This window comes from Diplotaxodon limnothrissa, linkage group LG11 (assembly GCF_057381915.1).
Source record: "Diplotaxodon limnothrissa isolate DT_005_m linkage group LG11, D_limnothrissa_male_GT1.1, whole genome shotgun sequence".
Lineage (NCBI taxonomy): Eukaryota > Metazoa > Chordata > Actinopteri > Cichliformes > Cichlidae > Diplotaxodon > Diplotaxodon limnothrissa.
In genome coordinates this window covers 26254046-26277455 of record NC_140606.1, presented here as the reverse complement: position 1 = coordinate 26277455, position 23410 = coordinate 26254046, and the positions used below count along the sequence as shown (strand labels likewise).

Genomic DNA, 23410 nt, shown 5'->3' with positions numbered 1-23410 from the left:
AATGTGGTTCACTGCTAGAGTTTGACTGCTCTATCAGTTGTAAACAGCCATATGTTGCGCTGATAATGACGACAGCAGACCTGTGTGCGTATGCATTTAAGCGTTCTTTCCAGGAAGAACTATTCACCCCGTTCCAATCCGATGCAGCAACGAATAAGCATAAGCAAGGTACTAGACTCAACTTACCACTACCTGCCTTGTTCTAAAGCTTTTACCACTACATACAGGAGTTATTCATGGTGTCACTGTAGTTCACAAATCCCAAAACATCCTGTCTGCTTAGAAGAACCACAGCATTTGCTTGATGAGAAGAGTGAGTCGCAGCCTGCAGAGTGGTTTTTATCAGTGTCAGATGAGGAGAGAAGTGACTGATGAAAAGAGATAGCTGAGATGACAGCTATTTGACGGGGGGGGACAGGAGGCGGTAGACATGTAAAAGAGGATGTAACACGCTGGGAAAACACAAGTCAAGAATGAGTGAAACAGAGCTTGAGGTAAGATCTCAATAACAAAGTTGGTTATGTTGTTACCAAGCTGTTTTAGGCTAATGTGTATGTTGTAACTGCTGGAAACAAGGCCGAGTCACTGTGCCTAAGAAATATAATATTTAAAGAATGTGACTTTGAAAGGGTGAAGTCTGCAGTCTCTGCAAATTAGACTTAAACTGCTCTGTGCAAAAGATTGTGCTTAAATAAATTACATGAAACTCATTAAGTTGACATACATGCCCACCTAATGAATTTCATGTCATGTGTAGCTCTTGATCACGCATTGTTACTGTTAAAAGTAGTTTTTACGTAGAAAAATAAAAATCACTTCAGCTGCGCTATTGAATGTCTACGGGTATAAGCAAGTATTTTTAAAGTTATTTTAAAACCACTTAAAATTTAGCACACATTAGCGAAAATGAGTCACTCTTCCTTGTTTTATATTTTGTTTCCAAGGGCAAAAACTTCCTTTTAATTATTTATAGTGGTCTTGAGCAATAGTTCTCCAGGCTTTCTGAAGGTCTGTCTTTGGCCATTGGCTGCTCTTTTTTTTTTTTTTTTTACTTATTTTCATTCCAGTCCTTGTACCTGTCATTTTCAGAGCAATGCTTCTTTTTCTTTTATTTAAGTCACTTAACATTGGCCGAGAAATCACTCAGGAATAAAAGAGGCAACCTAGCAAATAGCCCATTTCCTTAATAGCCTGCTGAAAAAAACAAAGTATGTTCCCATTTCTATAGTTAAAGCCACAACAAATGTCAGAGAATTCACAGGGATAAAGCAGTAATTTTTCTATTAACAAGATGATTGCAGGAGGGCTATTAGACAAAGACTTGATATATATTGGCATGGTGTCCAGGGTATCCTAAAAGACTTTCTAAAACTGGACAAGCAGGTTACAAAAGATCTGACACAGCACCTGAGAGATACATCTGTCTATTTAGCTGCATCCAGAACCTGGGAGGGTTCAGCCTTCCCCTCTACTGCAACTGCTCACTCATTATCCCCACCAGATCCTGCAACAACTCGAGTCTGACCGACAGCGACTGCATATGTCATACTCTAACATCGAGCACCGAGTAAAACCAGTGTGGATGAAACATCGAAAATGGCTACTTTTCCTCTTAAGCTGCATCTTACTTGCTGGCATGGTGGGACTAATCAACCATCTGGCTCACCATTTCCACACTGGTAGGAGTTCAGAAAAACACACCAATACGAGACAATGAATTCACAATTCTGCCATTTTGTCTGACTTTTGTCTCACTCTTTCCTGCAGTTACTCCGTGTCTCTCTCCTGCCTGTCAGTGGGCTTCAGCCCGTCTCTCCACATCTGCTGATCCCTTCACGCAACCCTGTGATTACTTTCTGTTCACATGTGGATCAGACAGACTTTTGCTGGACAGTGAAAGGCGACAAAGAAGTCATGGTTTTACTTTACATGCAGAAAACCAAAGAAAGTCTGTGCAGTCAAAGCAGGAAGACGGAGGACTAAGAGAGAATAAAACACTGAGCAGAAAAGCTGTGTTGCTGCAGTATCTCAAGAAGATTTTAGGTATGAGTCTGTATTCAGTGGGAATTTTTTTTAAATGTCCTCTCTTGTGTGTGACTCCTCATTTCATGCTACCTTAACAAATGATCTAAATAGTTTCCTTTTTTTCCGGATCTGTATGTCAGAAACAGACAGCGGGATGAATAGTTCAGCAGTGCAGAAGACTAAAGGATTCTACAATTCCTGTCTGGATACAAAATCTATAGAAACTGCTGGCGCAGACCCCTTCCTCTCACTCATAAAGAAAGTATGATACTCATATTCCAAACATAGCAAGCTCTTCAAATCACACTTAAGCTTACATTGGTTATCATATGTGCTCATAAGACTTAATTACTTAAATTACCATTATGAACAGTATCCCATTAAATTTTAAAAAACAAACAGAAACCATCACCAGTTTTTTAATGATGCCTGTTGGCCTACAGGAGGTGCTGTAACTACATGAATCACTGTCATAACCTTAGTTGAGGTCAAAAAGAAAAACAAACAGTTTAGCCGAATTGTCTCCTTTGTAGTTCTACAAGATCTAAAATGATTAGTCAATTTGTAATTTGACCAAATTTTGCAAAGTCCACCTTCTAAAATGACAGAGATTGCTTGTTTAACACTCAATATCTGCTGCCCAGAAGAATCAATCAGTTTAAAAACATCCCCTTTGGGTTCAGGAGACTCCAAACTGTTTGGTTACATTTTTTCCCCCAATTTCATCTACTAATATTGTTTCACTGTATCTTCTCCGTACACAGCTGGGAGGCTGGGCCGTATCGGGGCAGTGGAATCAGACTGATTTCAACACCACCTTGGGATTGCTAATGAGAGACTACAATACCTTTCCATTCTTCAACATCTATGTGGGCAAAGACCCTTATGAAGCAGCACGTGGGATTAACAAAAAATACATACAGGCTAGTATGAATTAAGATGATTTAGGTTTTGCTGCTCTGAGAGCTGCCAGAGCAATGTAAGCTTTGTGTTTTTGCTTTAAATCAAGTCTCCTCTTTGCCAACAGATTGATCAACCTGATTTGTTGATCCCAATTAAATGGAACAGCAAGACAGAGAAGTCTAGAGCTAAAACTGAGGTTGAGTATCCTTGTTGATTCAGGAAATGTCTTTAAATGAATACAAAAACATTTATCCATCCAACTAAGGCCTTTCCTTTTGTCCTGTCTCTTTTATCTAGACTCTACGTCCTTTCTTGGCCTCGTGTCAGCAATACCTCAACCTGCTGGGTGCTCCGAAGAGCAGCAGCTTGATCCATGTGGGCTCTTTCGTCTCTCTGTCCTCTCAGCTTGCTGTGGCATCTTCACCCCTGGACTCTCGCCTGTCCAAAGGACAGCTCTACCAGCACATGACCATCAAAGAGCTACAGGTAAAGGATTTATGTTTCTTTGTGCTGTGCTGCTCTTCTGATAGAAGCAATGTCGGTGCATACTGCAGAGACAGAAGTTTTACCTAAATCAATTACAGATGATACCATTATACTGTACGTACTATTAGTTAGTAAAACGTACCTACAAATTAACTAGAAAAACAATGACAACTATATTTTAGCAAAAATGCAAATACATAAATAGGACTGTACAGAAAGGATGCTATAGTGCATGTGTTTAGTGATATTTGGTCCACATTAACTTGAGTCAAGTTTTTGTATGTTCTAAACACCTTAATACCCTGCAGAGGTCACCAGTCCATCACTTAGCGAGCACATAGAGGCAGAGAATCATCATGCTCACACTTAAACTGAAATTAAACAATAAATACATTTAATTTAAAAAACAACAACAACACTTTGAGTACCTGTTGTCTGGATACATGTGATAACAGTATTTTTTATATGGAAATGTCCCTACAGAGACAAGCCCCTGCTATTGATTGGTTGGGCTGCCTCCAGGCTGCTTTCCATCCCCTGCCCCTCAGCGCAGATGACGATGTCCTTCTGCATAACTTACCCTACATCGTGCAGATGTCCAACACCATCATCAAATGGCAGAACAAGCCTGAACTGAGCAACAGGTACTGTAAAGTGACATAAAAATGACAAGCACATCCTTTCTCTTTTTTATGCTTATCTTTGTTGCTGGGTCATTTGTTTCCACTCAGCGCTCCCCTCCATACTTTTATGGTCCTCAATCTGCTGCACACCCTGATGCCTGCCATGGACTCCAGATTTTTTGAAACAGCAAAGAACTTTTCTATGGCTTTGGGTAACAGTGAAGAGGTTAGCCGAATATGCTACAGAGGAAAGAAAAACTGGATCTGTGAATTGATTGGTTACTGTAATATCTTTATATTTTGGCTTTCCACCAGGAAGCTCCTCGCTGGAAACACTGTGTGCTGGAAACTGAGAGAGGATTTGATTCAGTTCTCACACATCTTCTCAGTAAAGTGACAGCACAGAAGGAGGTGAGGAGACATCTTGAGACCTAATGAATTCAATAGAGAGAAAAGGTTCTGTCTGATAATCTGTCATTTAACTCTCCAATAGGCAGAGAAGATTATTCAAAGTGTTTTTCACTCCTTCAAGTCCAAACTAAATGAGTTTGAGTGGACAGATCAGACATCTCGTCAGCTTGTCATGGAAAAGGTAACGAGTGAAGAATTTGTTTTCTTTTTTTAATTTCTTCAGAAACGAACGATTTTTAAGTTTGATATTTGTTAAACGATTCTGCAGGTTGATTCTGCAATTCCAAAACTATGGACTACAAAGGAGCCCTCTAGTGAAGCCAAGCTTGACCTGCTTTTTTCGGAGGTACATCAAAAACCTCTTGGTTTAATGTCTTGATGGCATTTATCTATGTGGGACTTAAACTATATCTCACTCAGTGCTGTCAGAGAGAACTCTTTAGGATCCCAATGTCCATCTAAGTTTTAATTTGATCTGTTTGGATCTCACTTCGGGTGAAAATTCGCCACTTAATTCAGTAGCCTGTATGAGAGTCGAGCCAGCCTCCCTAGTTCTATTAGTTTTTAGTTTTATTATACCACAGAGTGACAGGTGGTGTGGAAAGGGCCCTCCACTGGAAAATAATGAGCTTACGCCCCAACATCAATGCAGTCTGCACCTGTTCGGCAACATTAGGTGGAAGATTTTTGAAGGGTGATGGATTCCCTAGATTTAATAGTGTTGGCAAAAAGGGATTAAACAAATTTGTGAATCTCTGTCCAAAAATTTGGTGATTTAGGACAGCTGCAAATCATGTGGGTCAATGTGCCCACCCCAGTCGGACATTTCCAGCATTCGGGGGTCTGTATGAGGTTCGCCCTGCATAATCTGTTGGTGACCACTAAATTCGGTGTAGTAGTTTGAACTAAGTTAGTCTTGTTCTAAGTTCCCTGGACATCTTTTTAATACTCTGTAGATTCCTGATCAGTAAGCGCTACACTAAGGTCAGTTTCCCAGGCTCGTTGCAGGGTGGTGAGCCCTTTATCCATGTGTTTTACAAGCACTGAATAATATTTAGGGACCTCACAATTTCCCTCAAAGACTTTCCCAACATAGGTGACATAGCCTATAGTTAAAGCAGGTGTGGAGGGAGATCCAAAGATCATGAGGAGTAGATGTAGACTTAGAATAGCTGCAAATATTTCAAAAACTGTCTCTGTGGCAGCTGAAACTGTGTCCCCCGTCACATAGATCTCCAAGAACAAGAATTCCTCTCTGAACCCAAGTCTCCAAAGAAATGGAGCCTTTTTAATGCTAAATTTGGGGTTAAGCCTTATAGAGGCCTCAGTGTGGAGGTGCATTTTCTTTGTTTTCTTTGTATTATTGTAAGGTATTTACCTTACAATATAAAGCGCCTTGAGGCAACTGTTGTTGTGATTTGCTGCTATATAAATAAAACTAAATTTAATTGAATGTTTATTTATCATATAGAAAATCTGTTAATGCCGCAATAATGACATTAAACTAATGGTAAAACTGTTACCACGAATCTCAACTTTTAAATACTATGTTGACATCACTGGTTTTGGAAAATAAGGATTAAAAAGTGTAGAAATAAAGCCAAACCACTGACCTTCAAATATCTATAATTTCAGATGATAGTCAGCAACCAAAACTTCTTCTCCAACTATGTCCAGCTTCTATCCCTGCGGCAGAAGAAACGCATTGAAGTCCTGATCACCGAGCCTGAGGATATTGATATGTAAGTGTCAGCTTAAAGCTGATAGCTGCCAATAATCTGGAGTGTGCATTAATCTTTTCACTTTTCTTTTAGACTGTCTGTCACACCATTTCTCTTTGGTAAAAAGCTCCTCTTTCCCTTGGGAATGTTTGTACCTCCACTTTTCCATCCAACCTATCCTAGGTAACACATACACTCACTCAATAACTATTAAATGCCTTCCATTGTATTTTTCAAATAATTCCAGCATTGGACTTCTTCTGTAAACAGAGCCATTAATTATGGTGCAGCTGGTTTCCTTGTTGCTAAAGATATCCTCCACCTGCTTCTGCCTGACAGTAAGAGAGATTCACTTTCCTCTTCTTCATTTACTACACAAAAAATACATTTTGCTTTTGTTAGTAATATTATGTATATTTATCTCTGCAGTTTCGTCTCAAAGTAAGACCGTGAATGCTGTGGGTGAATGTGTGTGGACTCACTACCTCACAGTGTCAGAAAAGGCAGGCAGAGGTGGAGGGTTTCCGCTGTCAGCAGCACAGCAACAGGAGGTGTGGGTGCAGTATACTGCACTGCAGGTAGCGCTGCAGGTGAGGATCCATTGTCAGGCTTTAGTGTCTGTTTTTAAGGATGAGATCAAGTTTACATGTCTTCGTGTTATCTGCCTTTTTTTTCTTAGGCTTATCATCAGAATCTAATGCAACAGCCTAATGACACGTCTCTCTCAGGAATCTCATATACTCGCTTGTTCTTTAGATCCTTTTCTCAGGTGATGTACTTTCATTACTGTCTTTTCTTTTTCTGCTTTCCTCCCAGCTACACTCGAGTGTAATTCCCTGTAATGTGATTTATTTGCAGATTAACTGTGAAGCTGATCCATACCGTGACTCCATGCCTTTTAAACCCTCCTTCTTGATCACAGTCATTTGTGCCAAATATAACCTGTGTCCTACAAGCCCGCAGTGCTCCATTCAAACCAAGCAGAATTCATTACAAGCATGCTGACCAGTCTCCTCTGATTTGACATAAAAGGTGTACCTACCATAAGTAGGCTACAACCCAAAGCACATTTATGTATTTGCTTTTGTTGTAATTGTTAGGTTGTGTCTGCATGTTGTATAATTGCGCAAGCGGTTTAGTTTTGTTTGTTTTCATTTTTTGAAAACTGTTGAAACCTTGTTTCCAGCTTTGCTTTCAGTGATGAAAGTTGCCAGAAAAGGGACATTGGATTGAACAACAAAGTTCTCCTACTTAAAGATGATTTTGTTCATTTAACTTTAACCATCTTGAGTGGAAAAAGTAAAAGTTAAATTCAAAAATGGCCTCTTATTTTAAAATAAAATCATCCGAGATGAGTGGGAAAATGTATCTTTGCTCAAACTTCATATAAATAACATAAACGTGAAAAAAAAATCCATGAATTCTGAAAAATATCCCCACCTGACCCGCAGCGTATCTTCTGATTTCTGTACACTAACTTTAAAATGTAAAACAGTTCTGCAAATTGAAGTACATAATTGTATATATAAGGAATCAAAGCTAGAAGATGAACCTATCAAAATGTAGTTAGTAGAAGCCATATGCACCCATCTGTCCCACATGGTAATATGACCTGAGAAAGATGACCCAAAATTTCCTCTAGTTATTATTAGAAAACACATAAAACATCAGGATAGCAATGCTTGTTTCTCTTCAGGGGTGTCAAACATAAGGCCTGGGGGCCAGAATCAGCCCAACAAAGACTCTAATCCAGCCCATTAAATGGCTTTGGAAAATGTGAGATTTTTAACTGTATTTTAGAGCTTTTCTTCTCCCATGGCAATTCACACTACACCAAAATGATTACGTTATAAATTTATGTATTTTACACCTTTATTTCTTATCATTTAGGCCCAAAGAATCATCTAGAGAGATTTCTTTCATTTACTACAGCAGCATTTCTTTATTATGTAAGTGAAGTGTACTTTTAAAATTGCACTTTTTTCTTTTTCTTATATAAAATCATTTGACATCCCTGCTCTACATCACAGACATTAAACTAGTGCAATTTCACTTTTTAAACTAGGATTTATCCCATGATGTTGATGCTCAAAGTTGCTTACACACAAACACACACACACACACACACACACACACACACACACACACACACACACACACACACACACAAAATATATTGAACAAAAGTTAGACTTTGGCTTCAGAATGTTACAATTGGAAGTGGGTTTAAAATTCATTTGGCTTCATTTAGGTGAGCAAACATGTGTTTTTGAGCCCTGAAATGCAGTGACTAAAAATATCTGGTTCATAGTAACAATGTTGCTGATAATCAGTGTTTGTGTTTATTGTACTTTTCCATCCAACTGCTTATCCAAGGATAGGATGGTGGGGGTGCTGGAGGCAATTCCAACTCTTATGAGATGAGAGGCAGCATATACCCTTCACAGTCTTCCAGTCCATCATAGGGCTAATATAGTTACACTCAATTCAGAATGACTAGTTAAACTGACAGGGATGTCTTTGCACTGTGGGGGGAAGCTGAGGCACCAACATTTCTGTTCCTATCATTTATTTGTCTTTATCGCCTATAGGTACATGTCATGTAATGTCTATTTTCATCAAATGCATGCACTCAAAATAAAGTAGTCAAAAAAACCTACTTATTGATACTTGAGTGGACCCATCAATTATTTTGAATAACTTCCTGACTCAGTTAAGGCTCTGGACCAGCAACTGAAGAACTGTTATTTTTCAAAATGTCACAAAATCAGCATTCCTATTTTAAACTCTGACCAATACCTGTCAGTGAAACTCAGTAGAGGAGTTTCCATCATTTCAGATTTCTTCCTTAATTATGAAATAGTGTGTAAACCTCAAAAAATGCGGAGGAAAGCCACTGTTACAAACTCCACGCAGCTGAGTGCACTGGGAAATGGTGCGAGCGAGAAGTCAGGAGAAAACACACATTTGAAGGTGATAAAACAGATAGAAAGACCTTCTAAAACTCCAGCTGGGAAAGGCCTCGGAAAAGCAGGAGCCAAACGTTTGGGCCGACTACTGAAACGAGCTATCCCTAACCAGGATGAGGCGACAGGAAAGGCGAACGCTTCTCTTCCCAGTGAGTCCCTGACGGTTCAGCTAAAGCTAAGCTAATCAGCCAACTGCTGAGGCTAGCTAAATTAATCCAAATTAAGAATTTATGTGTCTTTGATTTTAATTATTTTTAAATCTGCTTTAGATTTCAAACAATAAAAAATAATACTATGACACAGAATTTATTTCCAGGGTCTTTCCTGGTTCAAAATGGGTGGGGGGGCTATGCATTTTAGCAGCTGTTGATGAAGATGTTAAGATTTAGAGTACATAAAAGGGTCAGCTCAGTTTGGAGACAAAGTTATAGAGGCAAGGCTGAGAAGGTTTGGACATGTGCAGAGGAAGGATAGAGGATATACTGGACAAAGGATGCTGAACATTTAGCTGGTTCATAACAAAATACAACAGTGAGAATGGATGGAGACATTTGTACTATACTATAACTGGTTTGCACTGATCTGTGATTTGAATGTTATTTTCTTCATTGATTTTTCAGAGACTCCCGTCCGGCTTTTCAAGCATCAGATTCAAACAGAGGCTGGAAATGCACCCAAGACAAATTCCGCAAAGCCAACCTCGCCTCACATCTCCCAGCTCATCCTCAGTGTGGTTTCCCAGTGCAAACACAGAGGCGGCATCTCCATGGCAGAACTCAAACAGATGCTGGCAGCTGGAGGCTATGATGTGGCCAAGAACAACAGGCGAGTGAACATAGAGACCAAGAGGCTGGTTAACAACGAGACACTTGTACGAACTACAAGAAATGCATCATTCAGACTCAACCATAAGGTAATGCACCTTTAATCTTTGGTAACTGGTATTAGTTCAACTAAATGCAGCACTGCTGCGTGTAAGTTATGCATGTAGCTTATTGGCATTGTGGCTAAAAAGTGATTTTCTTGCCCGTGTGTTGCAGTATTACAGTGAGATTCTCAAAACAATTTCATGTCACATTAACTTTTACCCCCCGAAAAATAGAAGCTGACAGACATAATTCAAGTAAGGACGATCCCAGTGAAGACTCCAAAGCCAAAAGCAGAGCTGAAGCTGACTCTGAAAACAGCAACAAGCAAATCCCCCAAAGGAGCAGAGAACCAAAAGAGACGAGTATTAAAGCCAAACCAAACCAAACCAAAGAGCAAATCACACCAAACAAGGGCAACACCTCGAAAAGTTAGATCACCCAAACTAAAACCTAAGCCTCGCAGAATGGCGGTCACATCACCCAAACTAAAATGCAAGCCTCGCAGAATGGCGGTCACAGCGCACAAACTAACACGCAAAACTCGCAAAGCGGCAGCCAAATCACACAAACAAAGAAGGAAGACAACCAAAGGAAGAAAATCACCAAAACCTGCTGGCAAGAAACGCAGACCTGCAACAAACAGGGGCGCACGAGTTCGAAAGGTACCGAGGAAGGCTCAAAAGACTCGGAGACGCCGACCAAACCAAGTTCAAAATCGACATAAAAAGCAAGCAAGACGAAGGCTTCCAAAATCAAAGTTGAGATCGAGGAAAGGCACTTACTACTACCGCTAGGCTGAGTCTTCATGGTAAACAGTAATAAACAGAACCCCTTTTAGCATCCTGAAATACACGTAGTTCTATGTTGTGTTTGTGTTCCCATATCATTTTTTCTTCACTTCACTGTACAGACCATAGATCGCATAAAACATGGACAGTTTTCAGATACAAGTTCTGAAAAGTGAAGCTTCAGTGGAAACTTGTCTTTCTTTTAAATGCTACTTGAATGCGATACCTGTGGTTGCAAAAATATCATGTATTGAGGTCAGACAGACATGTGATCATTAACCATGTGATTGCCATTTTAAATGGGTGATAATGTAGGATCAAGTGAATAAGGCTTCAGTCACACGAGCCTAGAGACAGTCTGTGGCTACCTGGCAACCACCAGTTGTGATTGAAAAATGAGTATTCCCTGGCCTATTATGAGTGGTTGTTGGAGGTTGATGGCAGTCTCTGGGACATTGATTGCTAAAGTACCCGACACACAGGCCTACAGGCTGTCAGTGATCTCCCTGGCAATCACCTGTTGTTAGGGGAAAAAGGGTATATTTCCAGCATAAACCTCCTTGTGAATGCTTTGATCAGCAGCACATTTTTGCAGTTTGAATGGAAGTGATGAACTTATTGCCTTCAAAGTAAAACTTGCACCCTTTGAAATATATTGGCTGCAGCACTGAGGCTGAACTTTATTCTGAGGGCAAACATTCGCCATTTCGTGTTGCATTCTTTCAAGTTTTACTACTGCTAGACTAGTAGTTGGCAAATGCTGGCAGATAAACTAAAACTGCAGGCAACCATGGCAATCTGCTAGTAACCAGACCAAAGTGCTTTTAATGCAGCACCTTCTTTGCAACTGATTTTATCCTGGGAGAGCCGGCAACCTCGAGAAACCACTGTCAGCCAGTTGGAGAATACACGTCCCTAGCAACCGGTGATTGTATGACACCCAATATGGACTCTAAAAGCATTGTGCACATGACGTCACTTGAAAAACCTCACTAGGAGACAATTGCAAAACAGCTCTTAGACTTGACCTCTGAAGTCTTTAGAGGTCAAGTCTAATAAACTCTTGATGAGTTTATGGGCTGAGTCATGAGGCTTGGGTCATGTTGAATAAAATGTTATGTCATTTGTCAAACTGTGATCATTTCAGAAGGGAGTATTTTTCTGGTATCGTGGTTTCACAGTCAATTCTGTCTCTCATTACATTATCTTGATGCTTCGAAGCAGGACTTTATAATCAGTGGGTGACATCAAAGTAGCGATGTCCATCTTGTAGTTTATGGTTGTCTATGTGTGAAACTTTGCACAAATCAAGAGCAGTCGTTATTTAGTCACACATTTTAATGTAACTACAACAATCCATAATCAAAACTGCAATTGATACTGGTATAAAAATAACTGCCATGCTCCTGCATGGAAAAGGAACCAATGTGTCTTCCACATGGTGCTCACATGCCATCGAATACATATACAGGACAGTGTATACCAGGATAGAACATTGGGCATCAGTGGACACTCAGTCCAGTATTTCTAGTGCACTGAAATAAAGTCCATATAGTCAACTGTCTCTTTCCAGTCAGCATCAGCACTTTTCTATCCGTCACAGGATGCCCCACACCTCCTCAAAGGCAGAGCACATCTTGGCACAGGTCAGTGCTGCAGACAGGGGGTAGTTACTGATGGACACTGTCTTCTCTGTGTAGTCCACGTTAACCTAATAAGGACAGAGACATCAGTAACACACAAGGAGTATTTGACATAACTGTAACAGACTAAAAGAGTCTGTAAAAGAGAATGCCTCAATATATTTCTCACCGCTCCATGTGCGAATGCTCCAATCACCACTGCAGCTGGTCCCTCTGGTACCAAAGTCCGTGGGCACACGGCCTCTCCTGAAGAGAAGGAGGTGCTGATACGAGGGCAGCCGGGAGGTAGGTGATCAGACACTGGATTTTTAATCATCCTCAGGAGCTTCTGAGGACCATCAGCAGCCCTGACACTCAGCTTGTGCAGCAGCTGAACTAAGAAAGTAGAGAGAAGAAAGAAGAATTAGGAGAACAGTAATGGAGTGAAGGCTCACTTAAAGCCAGAACACATGGGAATAAGACTTAAGTACAATGCCTACAGCATGATCAGTATGTGTATTATCCATGCAGAAAAAATAACAGTTATAGTTTACCCATAAGGCCACAGAAACGTGTGAATGTTCTTGGGATGCGGGTCTGCGGGTTGATCTCGATTAAAGCGTTTTTCTCTGTGTGGATGTAAACCTGCAACAGCCCCGCCCTGTTCAACGGACTGTCCATCAGCATGAGCAAACACTGGAAATACACAGTTCAAAGTTAAAACCATTCATACAGCCCTTCATCACAAACATGCCACTACGCTTTATATAAGAAAACACAGACATAAAGGATAAATAAGAAAAAACACTCTAGTTAAATTTCAGACTTGATGTATTGATTTTTATTTCAATTTAATTTTACAATTTAGTTTCAGATTGCCTGCAAAGTATTTTGTTTCATTTTTCAGTTTCCTTATTAAGTGTTAGGCCAAGATATAAAAAGTTCAGGTAGGTAGGTATTACAATACAAACAAAAGGCAACTGACTCACAATCATGTACATATCCCTGTCTCAATAAAATGCGCACAAAAGCGGCTCATGTCTGTTGTCCTACTTTTATTTTTGATAGTTTTTTTGGTTGTTTTGTTCCTAAAGTACTTCTTACACTACTTCATATTATTCTTACACTACTTAGTACTTTTTATTCATACTATACTGTTATATATGTGCACTATTCAGATTAGTGAAATATTACTGATGCAGTAGTATCAAAAGTCAGCTAATGAAACATGCTGGTTTTGTTTTTGTCTCTCAGTTACACTGTAATAGTTCCTAAGTAGTAGGATTTGAGCAGGTCCAGATGTTAGGGATGTTGAGTCAATGATACTGTATTTCTGTAACTATTAAAAAAACCCAATATGTCACAGATTATAAATATCACAGACTAAGACAAATTAATATGAATTAAGACCACAATACTGTGGATACAATAAGTACCAGAGTAAGGAGCACTAAAAAGTAATCATAAGGATCTATTTATTTCTAAAGGGGACTTTTGGAAAGCGTTAGATCCCAGAAACCATGCTACGCAAAAAAAAAAGAAAGAGAGAAAAAGATATGAATATGCTCTTTTAGCGCTTTGATTCATACTGGGGGAGGATTGCTCCCCAGATTACTTTTTAAATGCAGAAATAAAACTAAATGACAGGCTTGATGCTCAGTACTGTGCTATCAATCATGTACAGTATGTTTGATAGCACATAATTGCAATGACTTAAATGCAATGAAACTCCACTCTGGTTAACTGTGACAGACTGACAAACACAAGTGACGAATAAGGCTGTACATTATTATTGAGGAATGAGTGTTTACCTGATGTGTGATATCTGGTCTTATTTTTCCGGGATCTCTTCCACTTTTGATGATCATATTTTTGTGTTGGTCGCAATTTAACAGCTCAAATGTTTTCCCGACCTGAAATATGAAAAACAAGCCAAAAGCATGTATTAACTCGCCTTAAGTTAAGTTATTATTAAGCATCGTTGTTGGTGTCACTTCCACTAAAAACGGGTAGGGGTTGCATCACAACAACGCGCAAAGACAGCTCCATAGCGCCTTACCTTCACCGTCTCTAACGACGCTCCCTCCAGAATAACCACCAGCCTCCTCTCCGCCATGCGGTCGTGCAGGCTGCGGAGATGTTTGGCTGGTTTAGGTTCATATTCGTCCAAATGTTCAAGACCACGCTTCTTCCCATTACCCGCCGCCATGATGCCTTCCTCTGGACTGTCGCAGGAAGTACACGTCACTGCAGAGGTGCGCGTTCACAGGTGAGTGTATTGCACATAAAAATTTCATTTGTGGGGTTTTTATGAAGGTAACTAGATTTTGAATATGTAATTATTTGGTAAAAAATCAGTCAGTTTTATCTTAATAAAATAAAACGTGTTTCCTCAGCGCCCTCGTTCTGCGCGCGCCACCCTTTCGTCACTATTGTGCGCCGGATGTCACGCTACAACGTGTTGAAGGAAATTTCACGTGTAGAAATTTTCGTCCTGCATCGCTCCACAATCACACTATAATTAGTGTCTGCGGACCTTAAAGTATCCGGTTTATTGGTGAGTATTTGAAGAATCGATGCTGCGATTCGCGCTGCAGCTAAAGAGCGGTTCAGTGGCGATAAGCTTTGAGTTGTAAGGGTATACTTTTTAAAACTGTGCGGTCAGGTAATGGCTGTGAAACTGGTCACAAGTTTTTAACGAGGCTGTTTGATAACAGTCTGATCATACATTAATATTTAAACAGTTTAATCCCCAGCAGATGAAGTGGGAGAATTTGTAATAAACGGTTTATCATTTGTTATAACCAAACATATTTATTACTGTTTCAACAGTAAAGAGACCCTCTCTGTAACACTACATAATTTAATCACTGCTTATAATTATAAAGAGCATTGGTTGTGTTGGAGCTGAATTTATTGTACTGATGTTGGACGGTTTTCTTTCCCGCAGATCTCCATCCAAAACAGTTTTACTTTTTTTCTTCAATGACGCTCCTCTCTTTCAAATATACTGTATTTTTGGTTTTGTCTTAGGGTTTTAAAACACTCTTGCTGTGTTTTCTTTTTCAGACTGTCTGTGTAGAAGGAAATCATGGGTCGGAAGTTGGATCCCTCCAAGAAGTTGAAGAAAGGTCCGGGTAAAAAAACCCGGAAGCAGCAGGGAGCAGAGACAGAGTTGGCCAAGTTTATAACTGATGGTAACTATCCCTTTCCAAGTCAAAAGTTTCTGTTTTGGAGGTTTAGTAAAACACGCTGTCAACATTGTGTTATTTTTTATATTTAAACTTTGCAGAGGACACTGGATCAAAACGTCTCTCAAGTAGAGCCAGAAAAAGGTAAGAGGTGGACTGAGGATGTAACATGACATAAAGCAAATGTGTTTACAAGCTCCTAATTCATGTTAAAATGTTTCAGAGCTGCAAAGAGAATCCAGAGTTTGAAAAAGCCCAAAGATGTTGCTGAGGAAAAGCCTAAGAAAGGTAAACAATTAACTTTTGCTCAGTCTGGTCAACGCATGATTTAAATATTTGCCCAGATGCAAGCATGAGATTGTTGTTTTGATGGACCATCCTTCTCCAGTATCATTACAGCTATGTAAGCAGTTGTTTATTATTGATTATCAAGGGCAATTATGGGAATATCAGCAAGGGATAATGGTCCAAGGTGAACAGCCAGACTAAATGTGATTCATAAGCCTTCTATGGAAAAACAAGGATTGAAACATTTTACTTCACCCGGATTGAGGTTTCCGCGGCTCGTTGGCAGCATCTGCTGTTCATCCTCTTGGGTCTCACCACCTGAAGGAGGGGCCCAAGGGGTTCAGTGCTATGTCGATCAGGAGGTGGCCTTGTTAGTCTAATCCCAAGTTACTGAAACTGGTTTGTTAACCTCAGAATTTTGTTTATGAGTGAAGGGAGACAGGAGCAGGAGACTAGCAGAAGTATTGGTGCGTTAGCAGTTATGCAGCTCCTGTACTGGTTTACTGTTGTGTGAGCTTTGGGTAGTGACTGAAAGAATAAGATTGGTGATATAACCAGCAGAAATGAACTCCTTTTGAAGGCTGTCTGGACTCATCCTTAAAGTTCACGGTGAGGAGGTTGGTCATTCAGGAGGGGTTTTGAGTGGAGCCATTATTCCTGCACATGGAAAAAAGCTAGTTGAAGTGGTTAGGGCATCTCACCAGAAAGACTCTTTGGCACCTCCTAAGTGAGTTGTTTCAAGCCCGTTCCACTGGGAAGAGGTCCTGGAGCTATCCAGAGGCTTTTGAGCTTGCATCTCTCGGCTGGCTTGCTAACAGCTTGGTCCAGTCGTCAGTCCACTCACAATCCTGATAGGAAAACCGAAAGGGAATGGAGGGAGGGATGGATATTGATTATTAATGCATCTTGTATGTGTCATGATTTCAGCAAGGAAATAAATGAATAAATACACATATATTTACAGTTTTGTCTTTCTTTCTTTCTCCCTAAAGGGTTCACAGATGAGAACAGCAAATGGTTGAAACCGTCAAAGAGGAAGCGCAAGATTGATGAACAAGAAAGTGAGGATGACAGTGATGAACACTGGGAAGAAGAAGATGATGATGAGGAGGAGGAAGAGGAAGAAAAGGTTGTAGAAAAGAAGGGAGGCAAAGACCAGCAGAAGAAGGGTGTAAAAGGAGTGAAAAAAGAGGCCGATGATGAAGATGATGATGATGAAGACGATGATGATGGCGATGATGATGATGATGAAGGCGATGATGATGATGATGAAGGCGATGATGATGATGATGATGATGATGATGATGATGACATGGTTGATGACTATGGTGTTCAGGATGACAGCGATGAAGCAGCAGAAGATGACAGTGATGGAGAGGATGTATGTGCTCTTTCTAACCTTTTTTACCCTTTTTAATTTTTTAATTTTTTTTTTAGTTTTATTCAGAAGCTGAAACGAAATATTCTTCCAGCCTGGAAATGTGAAGTTTGAAGCCTCATTTTATTAGAAAATTTTCACTTATGAGCTACAAAATTGGGAGAGTATTCTGTTTTCAGTGGCACTAGGCCTTATTACAGTTACATTTTTAAGAGAACATTGTAGCAGAGGCTGGTTAACTTAGAGCTGTTTTTTTTTTTTTTTCTACCTCCAGCTTCTTCCCATTGAACGTGCAGCCAAGAAAGAAAAAAAGCAGAAAAAGTCCAAGGCTCCTGATAGTGATGAAGATGACGATGATGAAGAGGATGAGGATGATGACGAGGAGGAGGAGGAACAGGAATCTGATGCTGACATGGATGAAGAAGATGAACTAAAAACAAACATTGACGAAGAAGATAAATTCAGGCTTCCTAAACCAGAGGAGGGTGAGTTTCAGTGAAGTTTTTGTCTTTTAGAGCAGCAAATGTGCAAAAAGAAATTCTCTGATTTTCTACAAACAATCAAAACGTATTTTTTTGGTCCACATTTTCTAGGACTTCTGCCTCTAGACCTGAAGGCAATCTATCAGCGGATAAAGGACAACATTGACCTCCTGTGCAATTTCTCAACAAAAAGAGAGGAGGGGAAAGACCGAGCAGACTACATCTCACTTCTGAAAAAAGATCTCTGCACCTATTACAGCTACAACGAGTTCCTCATTGAAAAATTTATGGACCTATTCCCTCTTTCAGAGGTGTGTTTTCTTCCGTGCATGGTTTTGGTTTGTTTTTTTTGGGTTTGTTTGTATGTTTTTTCATTAAATCCTGATTTAAAATAATTCATGGATGCATTGATTTAAACATGCAAGGTCTAGCTGAGAATATCTATTTGACTCCAAACATTATATTTTCTTTCTGCCTTACAGCTGGTTGATTTCCTCGAGGCCAATGAAATTCATAGACCTGTCACTATTCGAACCAATACACTGAAAACAAGGAGGCGGGACCTTGCACAGGTAGGTGCCTGATCTTAAGAGACATGGACAAAATTGGCATTTAGAATGTTTTAACAAGTTAAAATACATAATGTGTGTCATGACTGTTAGCTATTTGGTAGTTTATTGCTTTAAAGATTGTATCTGTTGTGATATAGAATTGTTTTTGTTGAACAAAAATTTGGCAGCCAGGATGAAGAATTCTGTACTTAGGTTAGCATTTTCAGAAGAAGATCTATAGAATATTACATATATATTATATGTATTAATGGATTTACTGTTGATTATGGAGTTAAGAAGCAAAGTCTCACAAGCCTAAAAAGCAGTCATTGACATCTGCCAATGTGATGCATCCCCTGCCTGGTTGATACTTGGTTGCTGGATGTTGGTTGCTGGGTTAAAATCTGTTGCACAGAGGGAGCGGTGCCATAGGCCTCCTATTGAGGGCTGTGGTCACCCTTATTGTGGGAGGGGCCAACTTCTCAAACACTCACCAAGTTGTCATAAAAGGAAAAACTACTTAAATGACAGGAGGAAACTCAAGTCTTTACATATTGAATTCACTTGTTTGTGCTTTTCCTTGTTTAGGCTTTAATCAACAGAGGAGTGAACCTTGATCCACTGGGGAAATGGTCTAAAGTGGGGTTGGTTATCTATGACTCCTCAGTACCTATAGGTAGGTTTCAAAAGTTATGTAAGTGACCAACTTAAGCAATTAAGGATGCTGAGTGTGACTGCAGCTTCTTTACATGTTAACTAGGTGCAACTCCGGAGTATCTGGCCGGTCATTACATGCTCCAAGGAGCCTCCAGCTTTCTGCCAGTCATGGCGCTGTCTCCACAGGAGGGAGAGTTGGTATTAGACATGAGCTCAGCTCCAGGAGGAAAGACTACCTATATTGGTAAGATGTATTGCCTTTATTGCAAATTATGTTGTCATTTCACCCTTAAAAATAGTGGAGTCCTTATGCAGATGTTCTCACCCTTAGCTCAGCTGATGAGAAACACGGGGGTAATAGTGGCTAATGATGCCAATGCTGAAAGACTGAAGAGTGTGGTGGGAAACATCCACCGTCTGGGGGTCACCAACACTGTGGTCTGCAACTATGACGGCAGAGAGTTCCCAAAGGTATCCTGTCTAAATGTGTAGATCACCAATATCTGTGGGGTTAAGCCTTATTACAGTTCCAATGTTTTGACCTGTTGGAATTCTGCTTTAAGGTCATGGGTGGCTTTGATAGAGTGCTGCTTGATGCACCCTGCTCAGGCACAGGCGTCATTGCTAAAGATCCAGCTGTGAAGACGAGCAAGGTAAAAACCAAGAAAGAAACTTTTTCTGTCTTTATATACACACACGTCTGTTTGCTTTAAGTAGTGTGCTAATACTTGTTTCTTTTTGCCCTTCTGTTCACTGACAGGATGAGGTGGATATCAATCGTTGTGCTCACTTGCAGAAAGAATTGATTCTGTCTGCCATCGACTCGGTCAATGCTGATTCCCCATCGGGAGGATATCTGGTCTACTGCACGTGTTCAATAACTGTATGTGGAAACTCTGAATTTCTACCAAATTTATGTACAAACATAGTAAATATCAGACGAGCTTGGTAAGTGATTGCATTTTTTTTCAACTAGGTGGAGGAGAATGAATGGGTGGTGGACTACGCTTTAAAGAAAAGAAACGTCAAATTAGTTCCCACAGGACTCGACTTTGGCAAGGAAGGCTTCACCAAGTAAGTTGGATAACCAGTGTTATTATTTTAGGAGCAAGTAAGAAATTGAATAAAACATGAATATTTTCCTTCTTTTAGTTTCAAAAAGTTCAGGTTCCATCCAACTCTGCGACTCACGCGACGATTTTACTCTCACTCCCACAACATGGATGGATTCTTTGTGGCCAAGCTGAAGAAGTTCTCCAACATTATTCCAACTGCACCACCAGGGAATGGTAAGAGTTTTTGTCATAGCTTCATGCCTACGTTTATCATGATATTTTCCCTTTCATCACTAAGTAACATCTGTCTTTGTTGTTGTTGTTGTAGAAGATGAGAAGGCAGAGGCTCCTGAGACGACAGCGGCCACAGAAGCTCCTGAAGAGAAAAGGTCCAAGAGCGACAAGACAAAGAAGACTGTCCTCAACAAGGCAGGCGGCCTGAAGCAAGAAAACAAAGCCAATGGAACAGCAGTCACGAAAAAAGCAATCATCAACTCACAAGGCAAAAAGGAGTTGCATACTGGACCAAAAAAGGCAAAAGTCGCCAAGATGGATGGAGAAACTGTGAAGGGCACAGAAGCCAAGAAGGCAACAGATGATGGTAAAGCATCAAAAGCTGACACAAAGGAAGGAAGCAGGTTTGAGAAAAAGCAGGCCACAAAGAGGAAAACACCCATGAAGGCCAAGAACAGAATGGGGAAGAATAAATTCAACAAGTTGAAGCACATGTTGCAAAAACAATAAACAAAAGTGACAGTGTGTTAAATGCATGTTTGGATTATATTAAAGCTTTGTTACACACCTGGATCCACCTCTGTCTGATGAAGCTGCTCTGTTTGTGCAGCAATTGTGTCAAACGTGATTGTAACATGGCTGCGTGCTGATGATTGGACTCACAAACAATGCCCCTACTAAAGCTGGAGCTTTCTTTTTTTTATTTCTGTATACAGATTCAATGCTTTCCATAATCCTGTGAGAAATAAATCTTTTAAGAACATTTAATACTGACCTATGAATCATTCACACACAAAAGAGGCACCTAACTCAAAGGATGAAACAGTGTTGTGTCCAAACATATCAGATTATTCTCAAAAAGCTTGTAGTTAAAAACTTCTTTTAGTGCAGTGTGTCCTTAAAAAAAATTAGAGGAAATTGGACAAATGGAGGAGTGGTGGGTATAAAAAAAAATCTACTGCAGATGAACAGTGTTTAAAAGTAATTTTCTTAAAAAACTAACAAATCCAGCAAAGACTTGACTTGGGACCTGAGAGGTCCTTCTGAATCCATCTGTTTGCTGAAGGGGCATCAGAAGTCTCAGCAGTTCTCGACGGCCACCGTTCCATTGTCTAAAGAAGGGAAATGGGGAAAAAGCTGAGGTATGCCAAATTAGACAAGAACTGGACTGAAAATCAGTGGAAACCGGTCTTACAGACTCACAAATCCAAATTTGAAATTTTTGGTTCAGATCATCACCACTTATGTTTACATGTGTTCCAGTAAATTGCTGCATCTATTTCACATTTTCAGAAAATATAAAGAAATTTCCTGTAATATGTGTTGTAATTTCACAAGGTTGTTTCATTTATTTATTTTCATTCAGTCACCTAAAGACGTTTATTTTTTTATTCTTTAGTTGAGATTAAGGCAAGGCAAGGCAAGGCAAGTTTATTTGTATAGCACAATTCAACAACAAGGTGATTCAAAGTGCTTTACAGAGACATTAGAAACAAGAACAAATAAAAAGCATGATTTAAAATTGATTAAAACAAGCAAATAAACTAACTAACTAATTAACAAACAAACAAACAAACAAACAAACAACAGTATATAAAATCAAAACAGATAAAATCAGAACAGTAGATAAAATCAGTAGTTAAATGTAAGTTTTGAAATTTAAGCTTAAAGTGTGGATTTGGTGCTTTATTCAAATGCAGCTGAGAACAGGTGAGTCTTCAACCTGGATTTAAATAAACTGAGTGTTTCAGCTGATCTGAGGCTTTCTGGGAGTTTGTTCCAGATATAAGGAGCATAAAAGCTGAATGCAGCTTCTCCGTGTCTGGTTCTGACTCTGGGAACTGATAAAAGACCGGATCCAGATGACCTGAGGGATCTGGATGGTTCATACTGGGTCAGGAGGTCATTGATGTATTTTGGTCCTAAACCATTCAGAGCTTTATAGGCCAGCATCAGAACTTTAAAGTCTATCCTCTGACGGACAGGCAGCCAGTGTAAGGACCTCAGAGCTGGACTGATGTGGTCCACTTTTTTGGTCTTAGTGAGGACTCGAGCAGCAGAGTTCTGAATGAGCTGTAGTTGTCTGACTGATTTTTTAGGTAGACCTGTAAAGATGCTGTTACAGTAATCAAGCCTACTAAAGATGAATGCATGGACTAGTTTTTCCAGGTCCTGTTGAGACATCAGATCTTTTATCCTTGATATATTCTTGAGGTGATAGTAAGCTGACTTTGTTATTGTCTTAATGTGTTTTTCTAAGTTTAGGTCTGCATCCATCACTACACCCAAATTTCTCGCCTGGTTTGTGGTTTTTAGATGTATAGATTGAAGTTCTCTGGTGACCTGTAATCGTTTTTCTTTGGCGCCAAAGACTATTACCTCAGTTTTGTTTTTGTTTAGCTGGAGAAAATTGTGGCACAACCAGTCATTGATTTCCTCAATGCATTTACCAAGAGCCTGTACAGGGCCTCGGGCTCCTGGTGACATTGTGATATATATTTGTGTGTCATCTGCATAGCTGTGATAGTTTATTTTGTTGTTGTTTATAATCTGTGCCAGTGGGAGCATGTAGATGTTAAACAGAAGGGGTCCCAAGATGGAACCTTGGGGAACTCCACATGTGATACTTGTCTGCTCAGATGTGAAGTTACCTATTGATACAAAGTATTTCCTGTTTTCTACGTATGTTTTGAACCAGTTTAGTACAGTTCCTGAAAGACCTGTCCAGTTCTCCAGTCGTTTGAGTAATATGTTGTGGTCAACTGTATCAAATGCTGCACTGAGATCCAGTAAAACTAAGACTGACATTTTTCCACTGTCTGTATTCAGACATATGTCACTAAACACTTTGGTCAGAGCGGTTTCAGTGCTGTGGTTCTGTCTAAAACCTGACTGGAAGGCATCGTAGCAATTATTCTGTTTTAAGAAGTAACTGAGCTGTTGAGAAACTGCTTTTTCAATGATCTTACTTAAAAACGGGAGATTTGAGATCGGCCTGTAGTTGTTCATTTGTGTCTTGTCAAGATTGTCCTTTTTCAGTATAGGTTTGATTACAGCAGTTTTTAGTGATTCTGGAAACACACCTGATAATAAAGAAAAGTTGACGATCTGTAACAGGTCTGACTCTAAAGTCTTTGAGACCTTTTTGAAAAAACTT

At 39.8% G+C, this 23410-nt stretch overlaps 4 protein-coding genes across 4 annotated transcripts; 3 read left to right on the top strand and 1 right to left on the bottom strand.

The window, feature by feature from the left end:
* The first annotated feature begins 443 nt into the window (after nucleotides 1-443).
* kel (Kell metallo-endopeptidase (Kell blood group)) lies at nucleotides 444-7368 on the top strand. The gene is made up of 18 exons (XM_085365501.1): nucleotides 444-494; nucleotides 1502-1679; nucleotides 1768-2043; nucleotides 2166-2287; nucleotides 2790-2948; nucleotides 3053-3124; nucleotides 3226-3414; nucleotides 3898-4058; nucleotides 4146-4263; nucleotides 4353-4448; nucleotides 4531-4629; nucleotides 4717-4794; nucleotides 6084-6190; nucleotides 6263-6352; nucleotides 6440-6507; nucleotides 6599-6759; nucleotides 6849-6938; nucleotides 7028-7368. Exons 1-18 carry the CDS (start codon nucleotides 474-476, stop codon nucleotides 7172-7174), a joined length of 2232 nt encoding a protein of 743 aa, XP_085221627.1. The 5' UTR covers nucleotides 444-473; the 3' UTR covers nucleotides 7175-7368.
* Nucleotides 7369-9049: 1681 nt separating this feature from the next.
* Nucleotides 9050-10801, top strand: LOC146622901 (uncharacterized). The gene is made up of 3 exons (XM_085365500.1): nucleotides 9050-9287; nucleotides 9759-10051; nucleotides 10241-10801. The coding sequence occupies exons 1-3, from the start codon at nucleotides 9050-9052 to the stop codon at nucleotides 10799-10801; spliced, it is 1092 nt and encodes a 363-aa protein (XP_085221626.1).
* Nucleotides 10802-12169: 1368 nt separating this feature from the next.
* Nucleotides 12170-14629, bottom strand: emg1 (EMG1 N1-specific pseudouridine methyltransferase). Its single transcript, XM_085365499.1, has 5 exons — nucleotides 14477-14629; nucleotides 14229-14330; nucleotides 12972-13113; nucleotides 12608-12813; nucleotides 12170-12506 (listed from the first exon to the last, which is right to left on the bottom strand). Exons 1-5 carry the CDS (start codon nucleotides 14624-14626, stop codon nucleotides 12393-12395), a joined length of 714 nt encoding a protein of 237 aa, XP_085221625.1. The 5' UTR covers nucleotides 14627-14629; the 3' UTR covers nucleotides 12170-12392.
* A 260-nt stretch (nucleotides 14630-14889) lies between these two features.
* Nucleotides 14890-21006, top strand: nop2 (NOP2 nucleolar protein homolog (yeast)). The gene is made up of 16 exons (XM_085365498.1): nucleotides 14890-14974; nucleotides 15487-15614; nucleotides 15710-15752; nucleotides 15832-15896; nucleotides 16889-17277; nucleotides 17549-17759; nucleotides 17868-18067; nucleotides 18239-18328; nucleotides 18896-18983; nucleotides 19068-19208; nucleotides 19296-19435; nucleotides 19528-19617; nucleotides 19725-19847; nucleotides 19941-20038; nucleotides 20117-20253; nucleotides 20348-21006. The coding sequence occupies exons 2-16, from the start codon at nucleotides 15509-15511 to the stop codon at nucleotides 20761-20763; spliced, it is 2337 nt and encodes a 778-aa protein (XP_085221624.1). The 5' UTR covers nucleotides 14890-14974; nucleotides 15487-15508; the 3' UTR covers nucleotides 20764-21006.
* The last annotated feature ends 2404 nt before the right edge of the window (nucleotides 21007-23410 follow it).

Coding starts and splice junctions, on each gene's coding strand:
- LOC146622901 (XM_085365500.1), top strand. CDS start 9,050: ATGCGGAGGAAAGCCACTGTTACAAACTCCACGCAGCTGAGTGCACTG. Junction 9,288..9,758: donor GGCGAACGCTTCTCTTCCCA/GTGAGTCCCTGA, acceptor TTGATTTTTCAG/AGACTCCCGTCCGGCTTTTC. Junction 10,052..10,240: donor CATTCAGACTCAACCATAAG/GTAATGCACCTT, acceptor CCCGAAAAATAG/AAGCTGACAGACATAATTCA.
- kel (XM_085365501.1), top strand. CDS start 474: ATGAGTGAAACAGAGCTTGAG. Junction 4,449..4,530: donor AAGTGACAGCACAGAAGGAG/GTGAGGAGACAT, acceptor ACTCTCCAATAG/GCAGAGAAGATTATTCAAAG. Junction 6,353..6,439: donor TTCCATCCAACCTATCCTAG/GTAACACATACA, acceptor TTCTGTAAACAG/AGCCATTAATTATGGTGCAG.
- emg1 (XM_085365499.1), bottom strand. CDS start 14,626: ATGGCGGCGGGTAATGGGAAGAAGCGTGGTCTTGAACATTTGGACGAA. Junction 12,814..12,971: donor ACGTTTCTGTGGCCTTATGG/GTAAACTATAAC, acceptor CTACTTTCTTAG/TTCAGCTGCTGCACAAGCTG. Junction 12,507..12,607: donor GAGCATTCGCACATGGAGCG/GTGAGAAATATA, acceptor TGTCCTTATTAG/GTTAACGTGGACTACACAGA.
- nop2 (XM_085365498.1), top strand. CDS start 15,509: ATGGGTCGGAAGTTGGATCCCTCCAAGAAGTTGAAGAAAGGTCCGGGT. Junction 19,209..19,295: donor AGGAAAGACTACCTATATTG/GTAAGATGTATT, acceptor TCTCACCCTTAG/CTCAGCTGATGAGAAACACG. Junction 19,618..19,724: donor CAGCTGTGAAGACGAGCAAG/GTAAAAACCAAG, acceptor GTTCACTGACAG/GATGAGGTGGATATCAATCG.